A 15,570-nucleotide genomic window follows, 5' to 3' on the forward strand; every position below is an offset into this window, starting at 1 on the left:
CATACCCCGGGGCCAAAACCTTAAGCTCCCCTGGTCTGCTTTCCCCCAACCTGCCCTGGAGGGCATGGACATGGCCTTCCCAACTCCCAGCCGCCCAGCAGGAGCAGCAGCAGCAATGTCCTCTCCTGTGCAGAGGGTGGGAGCTCTTTCAGCAAGTGTCATTTGCAGGCTCCTGCACCACGTGTCCTTAACAATCATATCCCACCACCGATGGAAGCTCAAAGGAAATTACCTGCAGAGTGACAGGTGTCTCATGGGTGTTTGGGGAGGGCTGGAGAGCCAGGCTTGGAGGCCTTGCAGAGAGGAGCAAGGGTCTGAATCACGCTGCCCTGGGCAGGTGCCAAGAGCTCCTACAACTTTCTCCCACAACTGGGCACAGACGCTCTGACTTACAGCAGTAATACAGGACACAGGTGTTGCCATGAGAACCACAGCCCCACTGCTCCTCAAGAAACAAGTCTCGACGTCCCTGCTGTCACCAGCACACCCAAGTGCAATCTATGTGGCCCCTGCTAGTTCCCTTCTCTGGCCCCAGATTCATCTGACCGATGGGTGCTGGTCATGTGCCCAGGCCCTAGCTTAGGGAAGCTTCAGGGGAAGCTGGGAAAATGCCAACCAGGCATTTTCTGCTCCTTCCAGCCTCAGCCTCAAGTGGCAGCTTACCAGGACAGAGGAAATGAGCAGTGTCCACTGGACCCACCTAAGTGGTGCAACTGCTTCCCACTTCCCTTAGTGTGAACCCAACTACCGCCATCCCAAAACATGACCCCTTCGGAGAGCAGACCCCTCCCCTCCCCCAGCTATCGCGCATCCCCCTTTCATTGTCCATCTAAGTAGCCTCTTCTTTTTTTTCCTTGACACCAAGCCTGTTAGCAAGTGGAGGCAATAGGAAAATACAACCATTCTCCCAGAAACCCAAGTGCCTAGACTTCTTCAGTTGCTCAGTAAGTGTTAATGTTGTTCCATGATGAGTTTCACGCTTAGAATAACAAAATACATTCGGGGTTCTTCAAAAACCTATCACTTTTTAATACTGACTTTCTCAACGAGGATGCTAAGGGCGTTGGAGCTATGACAGCTCTTTGATGCCTCACTCCATTCACTGCACACCTTAAGCAATGTACAATCCCAGGAACTGGATGTCAGCGACCCCTTTAACTTAGTAAAGGAGAAAACCATGATTACCCCCACTCAGTTTCAAAAGGGAAAGAGGACAGGGCCATCCCAAGACAAGGGCCAATGGAACCCCAAAATTTTACAATCCACCTATAAAATAGAAGAAAGCTCCTGATCATATCCTAGTCTTCCCGTCCAAGTGCCTCATATAACCTCTCCCTGGAAAAGCCTCCCATATGTACTGGATAAAAATCGTCTCTCTGGCTCCCTCCCCCAACCCCAGCAAACCAGCAAACCCTTCCTTATATTGGCCCAGAGCAGAGGCGAGACTCAGCTGAAACATGCAATGAACTTTATTGAAGAAAACATTTACTGAAACCATCAAAAAAGGAATGACAACAGAGAAAGGAACATCTAACAGCCACTAGAGCCCATAGGTTATGCCCCCCCCCCACCGGGTCCCAAATGAGGTGTCTCTGCTTCCTCCAACACTGTGGCCCTCCTGCTCCCTGGCGGCCCCACCATCAACCTCTGGCCAGGACGATAGAAACTGGCCACATCCCCTCACCCCAGGGCACCCTCCCTTCTGGCTGACATGCTGGGGCCTGGTGCCACCCTAAGGCCTGCACAGGACAGTCCCAGGAAGGTGGAAAATGCAGCAGGGGACACTCGGCCAAGCCGGGGACACGGAGTCACAAGAAACAACGTGGCACATCAGAGCACGGTTCCCGTGGAGACTCCTGCTGGCTACCTCGGTCCTTGGTTGGTTCCTCCTTCCCGAGGTCACGGGGCGAGCAGCAGCCATGCCCTGGCATCCTTCCGGCCGTCTCCTGGAACTGGGCTGGGGATCTCGGAGATGGGGCTGGGGACAGCCGCTCAGAGAAGCACACACACACATCTCCACGAGAACAAGCAGCGGCCGGCTTAAATCTACACCGAGAAAGCAGCGGTGGAGCTCACGACACTGGGAGAGAGCGAGCGGAGCCCCGGTCGCCACTGAGGCTCACGGCAGGTCCCCGGGCTGGGGGGTGGCTGCCCCGGTGGGCCAGGACACCCACCGCGGGCTCCTGCACACCTCAAGGCTCTGCACAGGAACGAGACCTAGTGGGGTGGGGGAGTAACGTGACACGTGGGTCATAAGGGCCCCACAGAGACACAAGCGGGTTTCCCAGAACATGGAGCGAGGTGCCTTGGAGGATGCACAGGAGGGTCTCCCTCTTGGGAGACCCAAGAGGCTGAAACCCTTGAGGCGGCCCCTAACATCTCCCAGTCCAGTGTAGGTGGCAGATGGCTCCGGGTGCCCCTCACCTAGGCTAGGGTCAGCCACCCAGGGGTGCTTCCCAGACTGGCTGCCTGAGGTGGCATGGATTGGGACTGGGGCTGGGGCCAGGTATGGTGCTGCCATGGGTTGCGAGGGGGCACCTTTCCCCGCCCCATGTGGTGTCAAGTGTGGTCATCCTGGTCACTTGGAAGGGCTCATGGTGGTGGCTACGGTGCCTTGGGGAGGTGGGGTCCAAGGAATTTGTTTGGGCTGAGTGGGCTGCTCCCTCGGCCCTGCCCCCCAACACGGGGTGAGGCTGCTGCCCCGGCATGGCCTCCCCCTGCCTCCAGAGCTCTGCTGCCTGAGAGGAGAGGGGGGCCCTGGGCCTTCTGAGCCTATTTGCCTGAGGAGGACTTGGGGGGGATCGTGTCCCAAGCTCCATCCTCATTTCCCGACTCCTCTGGGATAGGCTCCAACCCCTCCTCAGGGGACCCTCTGGCCTCCTGGTCTCCGGCCTGGGCTAGGCCCTCTGGCTCATAGCCAGGACCTCTTGGGCCCGCCCTGGGAACTCGGCCCATCTGGGGAGGAATGGGACCCCCAGGGGCTTCTGAGGGTCTTGCCTGACCTACACTCACAGAGATGGGAGCATTTTTATCTTCCTGAGTGGCAGAGAAGAACTTGGAGCTCTCCTGGGGGGCAGGGGCAGCCCTGGCAGCATCATGGGCTTCAGGAGCAGCCCTATCAGCTTCCACAGTGCCAGGAACTGCCTCACTGGCCTCCATGTTGGCTAGGACAGGCTCAGCAGGATCTTCATTGGCTGGGGAAGCCTGGGTTTGACCTACACCCACAGGGATGCCCTCGGTGACGACCTCAAGAGCCGAATCAGCCCGGAAAGCATCGTTGTTGGCTGGGGGATCCCCGGTTTCATCTGCAACCGCAGGGGTGACCTCGGTGACAACCTCAAGATCCGGATCAGCCCGGAAAGCATCTTTGTTGGCTGGGGGATCCCCGGTTTCATCTGCACCCGCAGGGGTGACCTCGGTGACAACCTCAAGAGCCGGGTCAGCCCGGAAAGCATCTTCGTTGGCTGGGGGATCCCCGGTTTCATCTGCACCCGCGGGGGTGCCCTCAGTGACGACCTCAAGAGCCGGGTCAGCCCGGAAAGCATCTTTGTTGGCTGGGGGATCCCCGGTTTCATCTGCACCCACAGGGGTGACCTCGGTGACAACCTCAAGAGCCAGGTCAGCCCGGAAAGCATCGTCGTTGGCTGGGGGGGCCCCAGTTTCATCTGCACCCGTGGGGGTGCCCTCGGTGATGACTTCAAGAGCCGGGTCAGCCCAGAAAATATCTTCATTGCCTGGGGGGGCCTCAGTTTCATCTGCACCCGCAGGGGTGCCCTCAGTGACAACCTCAAGAGCCAGGTCAGCCTGGAAAGCATCTTCGTTTGTTGGGAGATCCCCGGTTTCATCTGCACCCGCGGGGGTGCCCTCAGTGACGACCTCAAGAGCCAGGTCAGCCTGGAAAGCATCTTCGTTGGCTGGGGGATCCCCGGCTTCATCTGCACCCGCAGGGGTGCCCTCAGTGACGACCTCAAGAGCCAGGTCAGCCCGGAAAGCATCGTCGTTGGCTGGGGGGGCCCCAGTTTCATCTGCACCTGCGGGGGTGCCCTCGGTGACGACTTCAAGAGCCGGGTCAGCCCAGAAAATATCTTCGTTGGCTGGGGGATCCCTGGTTTCATCTGCACCCACAGGGGTGACCTCGGTGACAACCTCAAGAGCTGGGTCAGCCCGGAAAGCATCTTCGTTGGCTGGGGGGGCCCCAGTTTCATCTGCACCCGTGGGGGTGCCCTCAGTGACGACCTCAAGAGCCAGGTCAGCCTGGAAAGCATCTTCGTTGGCTGGGGGGGCCCCAGTTTCATCTGCACCTGCGGGGGTGCCCTCGGTGACGACTTCAAGAGCCGGGTCAGCCCAGAAAATATCTTCGTTGCCTGGGGGGGCCTTGGTTTCATCTGCACCCTCAGGGGTGCCCTCGGTGATGACCTCAAGAGCTGGGTCAGCCCGGAAAACATCTTCGTTGGCTGGGGGATCCCCGGTTTCATCTGCACCCGCAGGGGTGCCCTCGGTGACGACCTCAAGAGCCGGGTCAGCCCGGAAAGCATCTTCGTTGGCTGGGGGGGGCCCAGTTTCATCTGCACCCGCAGGGGTGCCCTCAGTGACAACCTCAAGAGCCGGGTCAGCCTGGAAAGCATCTTCGTTGGCTGGGGGATCCCCGGTTTCATCTGCACCCACGGGGGTGCCCTCAGTGACGACCTCAAGATCTGGGTCAGCCCTGAAAGCATCTTCGTTGGCTGGGGGATCCCCGGTTTCATCTGCACCCGCAGGGGTGCCCTCAGTGACGACCTCAAGAACCAGGGCAGCCCAGAAAGCATCTTTGTTGGCTGGGGAGGCCCCGGTTTCATCTGCACCCGCAGGGGTGCCCTCGGTGACGACTTCGAGAGTTGGGTCAGCCCGCAAAGCATCTTCGTTGGCTGGGGGATCCCTGGTTTCATCTGCACCCACAGGGGTGTCCTCGGTGACGACTTGGAGAGCCAGGTCAGCCCGGAAAGCATCTTCGTTAGCTGGGGGATCTCCGGTTTCATCTGCACCCGCAGGGGTGCCCTCGGTGACGACTTCAAGAACCAGGGCAGCCCAGAAAGCATCTTCGTTGGCTGGGAGAGCCCCAGTTTCATCTGCACCCACAGGGGTGCCCTCGGTCATGACTCCAAGAGCCGGGTCAGCCTGGAAAGCACCTCTGTTGGCTGCAGAGGCTTCAGCAACCTCTTCACAGGCAGGGGCAGCCTGGGCGGCAGCCAGCCCTCCACTATCCACACAGGCCCCTACTTCCGGTTGGAACTGCTCACCGCTAACTGGGATGGCCTCCCATGCTTCAGTCTCCCGAATCAGCCGCAACATCCCCAGGAAGCCAGGTGGTCTCCTCTCCAGTCGCATCCTCCTCAGCTTGTTTTGGAGCAGCTCGTTCGGCCGGGCGCGCATCAGCACCTGCCTGGCGCGAACCTGGTCCGCGACGACAGGGTGGAAGGCCCCCTTCTCCACAGCCGACTGCAGCAGGCCCTCAAGGCGCATCACATAGGCAAACAAAGTCTCCTGAGGCCGCTGAGCACAAGTGAGGAACTTGAGCCGGGCTGTCACGCAGGAGTCCTTGTCCCCAAACACCTGTACCAACGCGGCCAGGCAATCCTGAGCAGGCATGTCGGGATTTTCTGCCAGGAGGCTGCCCAGGAGCTCCAGTGCAGGGCCACTCAAGCTTTCCAGCAGCCGTCGCCTCCTCTCCCTTTCCGACACGTAGCGCCACGTGTACAGCATGTCATTGGCATGGTCCAGCCAACTCTCAAAGGACTCTTGCTCTTGGTCTGGCTCTTCCAACCCAGAAAAGGCTCTCAATTCCCCAAAGGCTATATTTTCCAGCACAAGCTGCTGGGCCTGGTTCCACTGCTGGGTCCAGGATCCTCCCGCATCTATGACTCCTGAAACCCCCACAGCTCCTTCCTCCCCGGCAGTGCCTGCCTCCCCAGCAGCTCCTGCCATGCTCACAGATCCTGCCATGCCAGCAATTCCTGTGTCACCTGCCGCTCCTTCCTCATCGGACACCCCCCCTTCATCTTGGGCTCCTGCCTCCCGTGCAACTCCTGCCACTCCTGCCACACCGGCAGCTCCTTCCTCACCTGCTACTTCTGCCACACCTCCAGCTGCTGCTGCACCTGCGGCTCCCTCATGGGACACTCCTCCTTCATCTTCTGCTCCTGCCTCCTCTGCAGCTCCTGCCTCACTCTCAGCTTCTTCCTCATCTGCAGCTCCTGCCTCCCCTGCAGCTTCTTCTTCATCTGACTCTCCTCCATCTTCAGCTCCTGCCTCCCCTGCAGCTCCTGCCTCACTCTCAGCTTCTTCCTCATCTGCAGCTCCTGCCTCCCCTGCAGCTTCTTCTTCATCTGACTCTCCTCCATCTTCAGCTCCTGCCTCCCCTGCAGCTCCTGCCTCACTCTCAGCTTCTTCCTCATCTGCAGCTCCTGCCTCCCCTGCAGCTTCTTCTTCATCTGACTCTCCTCCATCTTCAGCTCCTGCCTCCCCTGCAGCTCCTGCCTCACTCTCAGCTTCTTCCTCATCTGCAGCTCCTGCCTCCCCTGCAGCTTCTTCTTCATCTGACTCTCCTCCATCTTCAGCTCCTGCCTCCCCTGCAGTTCCTGCCACACCTGCAGCTTCCTCCCCTGCAGGTCCTGCCACACCTGCAACTTCCTCCCCTGCAGTTCCTGCCACACCTGCAACTTCCTCCCCTGCAGGTCCTGCCACACCTGCAACTTCCTCCCCTGCAGGTCCTGCCTCACTCGAAGCTTCCTCCCCTGCAGCTCCTGCCTCACTCGCAGCTTCCTCCCCTGCAGCTCCTGCGCCACCTGCCTGGCAAGCCACTGCTTGACTCTGGGGCTGTGCAGGGAAATCTGGTCTATCCTGTGACTCTGAATCAGGGGCCTGGGGCAGAAAGACCACAGGCCAGGGTCCTCCTTCGCCTGGTATCTGTCGAGGGATCAAACTTCGGTTTAAATACTGAGGAAACTCGACCAAGGCGACCTTGCATCCAAGCTCCTTTCTGAACACTTTGCCCAGCAGTCGGTACCTGCCCAGGGGCCACAGGGCAGCGTGCACGGCCTCCTGGAATTCCTGGTCCCCGCAGTCATCAGGGATGCCCAGGATGAGCAGGGAACGGTGTGCGTTCACACCCATCCACCTGCACCAGTCAAGCAGCATTGTCAGTGGCATCGCCATTGCTGAGAACCTGAGGGTGGAGAGAAATGACTAGATAGGGGCACACAGACTGTCACAATGTGAGCCTCAGCCGTGGGTTTCAAGGGGTGAGAGATATGTTCATACCTACCATACCATAGGCTACCCTACTACATAGTCAAAGCCTCACATCCTTTGCAGTGGTGCCCTGGAGTGCTTCCACTCCGCATTTTGTTTGAGTTTAGAAAAGTTTTGTGATGATACATTAGTTTATTTACCAGACATAAGCCTAGTCCAATTTTCTATTCTTTCTGATATCACTTTAAGAAAGTTGGTTTTTAGGGACGCCTGGGGGCCTCAGTCAGTGAAGGGTCTGCCTTCGGCTTAGGTCATGATCCCTCAGTCCTGGGATCAAGTCCCATATCGTGCTCCTTGCTCAACAGGGAGGCTGCTTCTCCCTCTGCTGTCCCCTCTCCCTACTTGTGTGTGTGTGCATGCGTGCATCACAAATAAATAAAATCTTAAAAAAATAAGGAAGTTCCTCCCCCCCAGAAATATGTCAAGTATTCAAATTTTTGGCATAATTTTTTCCAAAATATTCCCTGCGTTCTCTTTTTAATGTCTGTCTCATCTGTAGCAATAACACTCTTCCATTCCTGATGTTGGTAATAAGTATTCCTTCCCTTTTTTCTTGATTAGTCTCACTAAAGCTTTATCAGTTGTTTCTCCTTTAAAAAAAATGTATGGCTCTGTTAAATATCTACAATTTGCTTTCTACTACTGATTTCTTCTTTTAGCTATAACGTTTTTTCAGCCAATTCATTTTGCATTTAGTTCACTCTTTTTTTTTTTTTTAAGTTTCTTTAAATGGACCATTGGGTCACTGATTTTATGCCTTTCTTTTCTAATGCACCTACTTAGGAGTAAAACATTTTCTGCTGACTGTTTCTTTAGCTGTCTCACTAACTTGAGTAAGTTGTATTTTTTAAATTAATCAGTTTGAAATATTTTCTAAGTTCCTTCGGGTTTCCTTCTTTGAGCCATGGATTTCCAAATATTTGTTATTATTATTAATGTTTTTTATAAAAGATTCCATCTGAGAGAGGCAGCACGCACACAAGTGAGCACCAACAGGGGGAGGGGCAGAGAGATAAGCCAACTCCCAGCACAAGGTGCACCCTTAGCCAACCGAGCCACCCAGGCGCCCCTATAATTCTTAATTTTAAATAAAATTCCCTGAGACCGAAGAACTTATTATGCAAAAGCAGAATCCTTTAAAATTTCTGGAGACTTTTTTATGGCCCAGCATACACTGTATGTTGGTGGAAGGGAAGGAGACTTTACGTTCTGTGGAGGACAAGGTTTGCCAACTCCCCCTGCTGGAATCCGTCCGCCATTTCAAGCAGAAGCGGGCGAAGCCCCTTCCTGAGCCCCGCACGTGCTCAGCTGCCGGCCCCACGTGCCCGCGCATCCACCTCCCCTCGGCGAGGCGCCGTGCTGTTTGCGCAGGCGCAGAGCATCCTCGGGGGCCACGCCCGAACCGACCGGTAGAGCCCGCAGAGTCTAAGGCAAGCAGGGCGCCCCCACGGGCTGAGACGGCAGCCTCCGGCTCCACGACCTCGCCACACCCGCGAGCTCGGCCTTCTCCCAGGAAGACTCCCCTCCCACACTCTCCACAGCCACAGCCCGTCACCGTTCCTGGGCTCCCACCCAAGCGAAGCGCCCTCCCGAGGGGCGCATCCGCGCCGGCAGCGGCCCGCTCGCTAGCCTCTGGCCTCCCCCCACACGACGCAGTTCCCTCCCCCAGCAGCGCCGGCAGCGGTGGCGGCGCCTTCCCAGTACCCCCCCCCCCCCCCCGCCCGGTTCCTGTCAGGGGCAGTTGGCGTCCTCGCCTCCCGGCTCCCACCAGCCCCGTCGCCCCGTCCGGACTCTCCGGCACGCCCAGTCTCCGCGAGGGGGGGCTCCCCCTCCCCCACAGAGCGGCCGTTAGCCCTCCCGCGGCAACCCGAGCCCCGCGGGGCCCTCGCCTCCCACGCTCCCGCACCCGCAGCCGAGCCGGCCCCCCCCCGCGATGCGGACGTACCCCTGCCCTCTCAGCACCCCCCCAGGGAGCCCACAGCGCCGTCGCCTCCAGCCGCCCTGAGCCCCCCCCTTCCCACGCCTCACAGCGGCTCAGCCATCAGGACTCCTGAAGCCCGCCCCCACCAGAGCGGCCCCCCGCGACCATTCCCCTCACAGCCAGCAGTCCCCCCGTCGGGCCCCCAACACTGGGATGCCCTCAGCGGCCGTTCTCTCAGCGGCCGCTCCTTCGGCCCAGAACCGCCCCCCAACCCCACTCCCACAGCGCCACACGCGGCGACATTAGTCCTGCCCCCCACCTCCCCTCACCCCGGAGCCCTCCCCACCAGACCCCATCGCTAGGAACCATTCGGGCAACCCCTCCGCCCCCCAACAGGCACCCTCTCTTCCACCTCGGCTCCCTGACCGCGGACAGCCCCCCGGCCCACATCCCTCCTTCCCCGTAACTGCCGAGCCCGTGCCCATCTACTTACTTCGTCCCACTCAGAACAGCGCCACACGCCCACTCCGCAAGGCCTGAAGAGCTCTCGCCAGCCGCACAGCCAGGAGCCGAGTGCTGCAGCCTCCCGAGCACGCGGCGCGAAGCCCACAAGCGCTTCCGGCCACTCCCAGAAGCCTCCACGCGCTGGAGGCAGAATGTTCTCGGGGCGTCTCTCGACCAGGCAAACGATTGGCTGACGAGGGCACGTGACGAGGCACCGTGTTACCGAAGCGACCTGCCTCGGAGTCTCACGAGACTGATGTTCCGAGATCCGTGTTCCAAGACGGATGCTCCGAGGCTCGCGAGCCTCCCGAAGCAAAAGCCGAGCCAGCGCCGAACGACCTTCCGCCAATGACACGCTTTACCGACAAGGCAGCGCGGACGGCGGAAACTTGCAGATGGAGAGAGCTCTTTGCGCAAAAATGCTCGAATTTTTTTCGGAAAGTTTATTTTCTCTTCTTGGTAATGTCATGAAGGCATTCTATATTTTTATTGATTTCTTATCTAGCTGTATCAGTCCCTAAGGCAGAAGTGTTAAAATATCTACCTATAATTACGAAAAAGTCTGTTTCTCTCTTCATTCTGTCAATTTTTGTTTCATACATTTTGAAGCCCTGTGATTGTATACATTTATAAATTCTATGTGTTCCTGACTAATTGACCCTGATATCATTATTACCTTTCAGGTCCTATAATTAGTCCTTAAATATATTATGTCTAATATTCATATAGCCCTTCCCACTCTCTTAGGCTTACTCTTTGCATGGTATATAATTTGTGATTCTCTTACTATTAGCATATCTGAGTCATTATTTTTTTAAATTGTGTCTCTTGTAGACAACAAAATCCTTGCTCTTTCTTCATTCTGACAAATCTCTGCCTTTCAATCGGAGTGTTTAACCCATTAACATTGAGTATAATTTTTGAATGGTAGGATTTAAGTGTATACTTTTACTATCTGTCTTAAGGGGCTCATCAGGCCCCTTAACAAAATACCATAGACTACGGTGCTTATGAACAACAAATGTTTATTCCTCACAGTTCTGGAGGCTAAGAAGTCCAAGGTGAAGGTACTGTCACATTTTACATCTGGTGAGAACCCACTTCCCAGTTAACAGACAGCCACCTTCTCACCATGTCCTCACATGGCAGAAGGGGGTGAGGAACCTTTGTGGAGTCTCCCTTATAAGGGCATTAATCCCATTCATAGACTCCTCCCCATGACCTAATCACCTCCCAAAGTCTCTACCTCCTAAAGTATTGGGCATGAAGGTCCAGCATGTTAATTTTGGAAAGGACACAAACTCTCAGTCTGTAGCACTATGTTCCCTTTTTCCTGACAGAGATAATCAATTATTTTAAATTCCATTTTAACGTGTCTGTTGCCTTTTTTAAGATTTTACTTATTTATTTATTTATTTATTTGAAAGAGAGGGAGAGCAGCGGAGTGAAAGGGAGAAGCAGGTTCCCCGCTGAGCAGGAACTCCCAATGTGGAGCTTGATCCCAGGACCCCAGGATCATGACCTGAACCGAAGCAGATGTCTCACTGACTGAGCCACCCAGGCACCCCTTGTCTAATACTTTTTTAAGTAATTATCATTTTGCATTGGTTCATTGTGTTTGTTTTAGAGACCATTATATATAACCTTAACTGTTCACTTGTCTGCTTGCAGTAAATACTGTACTACTTCACATAAATTTGAGAAGATTTCCACCAGATAGATTCATTCGTCCTCTATCTCATCCCTTATGATGTAGTTGCCATACGTATTACATCTACATATATTATAAGCTCTACAATAGGCTATTATAATTTTTACTTTATATAGTCATATCTGTTATAAAGAAATCAAGAGCAAACAAGTACTCTTTAATGTTTGCCTACATGTTTACCATTTCTGGTGTTCTTCAGCTCTACCCAAAAATCACATTTTCCCTCTACTATTGTGTTTCTTTAGATTGAAAGACCTCCTTTATCATTTCTGTCAGCCCAGGTCTACTGATAACTTCTCCTGGCTTTCATTTATCTGAAAAAGTCCTTATTTCACCTTTATATTTGAAGAATCTTTTCGCCAGAGATAGAGAGTTCTGAGTTGAAAGTTGGTTTTTGTTGTTGTTCAGCACTTTAAAATGTTGTCCCACTGCCTCCTGATGTTCTGATGAGAACTCGGTGGAGAATCTCCTGAAGGTAGTGCTTCAGCTAATTCTGACTGCTTTCAAGATTTTCTTTTTATCCTTTGTTTTCAGTATTTTTTTAAGATATTTATTTATTCATGTGACAGAGATCACAAGTAGGCAGGGAGGCAGAGAGAGAGAGGAGGAAGCAGGCTCCCTGCTGAGCAGGTAGCCTGATGAGGGACTCGATCCCAGGACCCTGGGATCATGACCCGAGCCAAAGGCAGAAGCTTTAACCCACTGAGCCACCCAGGCGTCCCTGTTTTCAGTACTCCGACATATGACTTTTCTTTGTGTTTGTCCTCCTTGGGCTCCACGGAACTTCTTGAATCTGAAAATTGTGTCTATTTCCAAACTGAAAATGTCAGTCACTTTTTCTTTAAGTAGTTTATCTTCCCCCTTCTCTCTCTTTTCTCCTCAGATCCCAAATACACATGTTAAACCTTATCATGTTGTTCCACAGATCACTGAGGTTCTGTTCTGTTGTTTTCTTTCTTTTTTAAAATATTTTTTCTTCTCAGTTTCTCAAAATGGCTCATTTTTTTCTATCTGTTTTCCAACAAGTAATATGAAGCTTCTAGATACTCATAACTATTAACAAACACTAATGTTAAAAGAAGGATGGAGAAAGAAGAGTCAATAATGGATTAAGTAAAGACCTGCAAAGCTCTAAGAGCACGTGCTGACCCTGAACCCAGGGCAGGGAGTACCTAACGCAGTGGGAGATCACGCAGCCTCTGCAGAAAACCAGTCCGTTGTAGTTCTTAGCTGCACACAACAGAAGCAGACTGGCTGTTGGAAGCGCAAAGGGAATTAGCTGAAGGATGATGGATGTCCCGCAGGCGTTTGAGGATGACTGGTGAGCCAGGTTTGGAGGCTTTGCAGAGAGGAGCAAGGGTCTGAATCACACTGCAGGGCTGGGCTAGTGAAGGCATCTCCAAGGCTGCCTCCCCTGGCTGGGCACAGACACTGGTTTGCACTGGTTCGCAGCAATGGAAGATGCACGTGTTGTCGCGAGAACCACAGCCACCCCTGCTCCTTGGGAAGCGGGTCTTACTGCCTCTGCTGCTGCCCACCCACCCTTATGGAGTATGTGTGGCCCCTGCTTCTTCCTATCCCTGGCCCCAGAGTCAGTTGGCAGCAGGTGCATCTGATTGGTGGGACCAGGTCACGAGCCCACGCACTAGCTGCAAGGGAAGCTGAGAGAATGCCGACCTGGCATTTTCCGCTCTTCTTCTGGGAGGGAGGTGGGGTTCACATCAGTTGGGGGAACTGCATGCTTAAAGGTGCTGGGGTTGAAAGAAACATGGTGAGTATCGGACTGAGAGCAGACCAGTGTGGCTGGAGCAGAGACAAACAGAGAGATGCAGGTTGAGGGGAGCACCACGCACTAAGGCTGGAGAGAAAATACCATGTGGTCTTTATGGTTGGTCTTTACCTAAAACAGCTGGGAACATTGAAAGGTTCGAAGTCAGAGGTGCAAGTGCACTCACATGTGTGTATGACACGTTCACATTGTATTTCCAGATGCTTTTTCTGGCTTTCTTTTACAAGAATTAGGAGGGGAGGGGACGAAGTGGATGCAGAAAGCCTACTGAGCAGCAGCTGGGGCTGTCCCATGAGAGATGATGGTGGTCTGAACCATAGTAGTGGCAGTGTCATGGAACTGATAGGGCAGAGATTTAACAGACCTAAAACACGCGGAGAACTAATCAAACACCAGGAATAACCGGAAGAGGAAGGTGAGCAAGGGACACATCCTCGAATTCTGGCCTTTAACATGGGTGTGTGGGGATTCTACTCACTGTGACTGGGGACTGGGTAGAAAATCCTAAGTTCCATTTAGGGCATATGAGTTGGAAGCACCCAAGTGGAAAGGTCTAGAATCCACCTGGATATAAGGGGTAGGGAGGAGAGGTCTGGACTAGGGACAGAAGTGGAGCATCATGGATGAACCCGCTATACGTCACCTGCTCCCCCTCCCAAGTGTGGGCACGGGCCAGGGGATGGGCCGCTGGGAGGAACAGACCCTGGGCAGCAGGGTGCAGCGGGGTGCAGCTGGCTGCAGGCCGGCCTGAGGCTGAGCTGCTGTCCTGGGCTGCTGGAAGTTGACCCTCCCCCTCCCCCATCTCGGAAAAGCCGGTGATCCTTCTGGCCACAATTCCTGTCACCTAAAGGAATGCCTAGAGACTGGACACAGCTGGCCGCCCTCCCCGCAGCCATTTCCCCTTTCTTCTTTTTCCGGGAGGACCCCCTTTTGGTTTAGGTGTCTGTCCCTCCCCCGTGCAGCTCAAGGCATGGTAGCCACCACCCCCCCCGCCCCCGTCCTCAAGCCCAGAGGCAGATCTGATTGGTCTAAGGCCAGCTGTGCGTGGCATTCCTAGGGCAACTGTTAGCGACCTGGGAAGACCATCCCCCAAATGGCCCAGCAGGGTGGAAGGGAAGGCTTCACGTTCTGAGGAGGGCCTCTCTGTCTTTGGGCAGGATCAGGGAAGCCTGTGGTCCCGATTGCTGCTGACGGACCTTCCCCAGCACGCACAGAGCAGCCTGATGCCACAGCCAAGACTTGACACTAGAAAGAGGCTGGGTCTTGGGGCAGCGTGGCCCCTGGGGACACATGGTGTTGGGAGCATCCACACCGGGAGGGCCAGTGAAGGGAGAGGGTGGCCACACTGGAAGGGAGAGTTGAAGGACAGTGGTGGCCACACTGAGGAGGGACAGCAAAGGGACAGCGGTGGCTCCCCTCTGGGAAATCCAGGGGCCAGAGCAACAACCACAATCATCAGGACATCTCCAGCTGCAGCCGAGCTTCAGGCGCACAAATGTCAAGGTGGCCTATTCAGAAGGGAGCGTTTTGCTCCTTTCCTACACCCAAGCCCAGCATCGTTGCCCCCACCAGCCTCCCAATGAGGGCCCCCATCAAGCCTCAGGAGCCCTGAGGGTATGAGGACAGGCCCCACACGTGCCATGACATCCGCCACCACATGAGCCCCCCACTGTTCTGACCCTTGCACAGAGGCACAGAGGAGCCCATGTGACCGGGAGCACTGATTGCCACGTGCATTCCCAGCTACTACCCAGCCTAGGGCCCCTGTCCCCCAGGGCGACACTTTGGACACCCCCTCTCCTCCACCCACAGGCTCCACTCTGTCCACGCAGACGTGAGGGGACCTGCACAGAAACAGCTTATCTTGTCTGTCTGTCCACAAATAAGCTCCCCTCACACGTTGTCAGGCCTGGGCTCTATCTGTCAACCTATGTCTGGGGCCAAGAGAATACCACTCAAGGCTCCGCGCATGCCTGGACCGCCTCCCTCCAGGAATGCGCTGGCTGAGCACGGCAGTCACAGCATAGCTGGCATGGGGGCGGGGACGGCACCCTCCTGCAGGCACTGCCCCAGGCCGCCCCCTGCAAATTTGCCCACCCCTGGCCCAGACCTCTTCCTCCCCAGCAAGAGGCTCATTCACTTTCCACTGACAACATGGGATGTCCCTGGATTCCTTCTCCAGTCCCCTAACCCACTGGGGTCCCTGGGACCTGCTGCAGAGTGGCCAAACCTGAGCTTGCTGCCCTCAGGACACCACCCCCGGCCTCCAGGATGTGAGGCTGCCTCTGTCAAGGGAGGTTCAGTGTCCTCCCACAGCAGGGAGAGGCAGGTGGGAGCAGAGCTGGGGCAGGACAGCAC

The 15,570-nt window shown here is 55.3% G+C and overlaps 1 protein-coding gene across 1 annotated transcript; it reads right to left on the reverse strand.

The window, feature by feature from the left end:
* Positions 1 to 1,453: 1,453 nt before the first annotated feature.
* On the reverse strand, positions 1,454 to 9,822 carry PNMA6E (PNMA family member 6E). Its single transcript, XM_032329743.1, has 6 exons — positions 9,702 to 9,822; positions 6,697 to 7,201; positions 4,662 to 6,519; positions 4,122 to 4,301; positions 3,877 to 4,031; positions 1,454 to 3,786 (listed from the first exon to the last, which is right to left on the reverse strand). Exons 2-6 carry the CDS (start codon positions 7,189 to 7,191, stop codon positions 2,773 to 2,775), a joined length of 3,702 nt encoding a protein of 1,233 aa, XP_032185634.1. The 5' UTR covers positions 7,192 to 7,201; positions 9,702 to 9,822; the 3' UTR covers positions 1,454 to 2,772.
* Between the last annotated feature and the right edge of the window lie 5,748 nt (positions 9,823 to 15,570).

The sequence above is a fragment of the Mustela erminea genome, chromosome X (genome assembly GCF_009829155.1).
Source record: "Mustela erminea isolate mMusErm1 chromosome X, mMusErm1.Pri, whole genome shotgun sequence".
Classification (NCBI taxonomy): Eukaryota; Metazoa; Chordata; class Mammalia; order Carnivora; family Mustelidae; genus Mustela; species Mustela erminea.

What these genes read in the sequence shown, in the direction of transcription:
- PNMA6E (XM_032329743.1), bottom strand. Translation starts at nt 7,191, where the DNA reads ATGGCGATGCCACTGACAATGCTGCTTGACTGGTGCAGGTGGATGGGT. An exon ending in CAGGACCTGCAGGGGAGGAA is followed by an intron (nt 6,520 to 6,696) that starts GTTGCAGGTGTG and finishes GAAGAAGCTGAG; the next exon opens with AGTGAGGCAGGAGCTGCAGG. An exon ending in AGGCTGACCTGGCTCTTGAG is followed by an intron (nt 3,787 to 3,876) that starts GTCGTCACTGAG and finishes CTGGCTCTTGAG; the next exon opens with GTTGTCACTGAGGGCACCCC.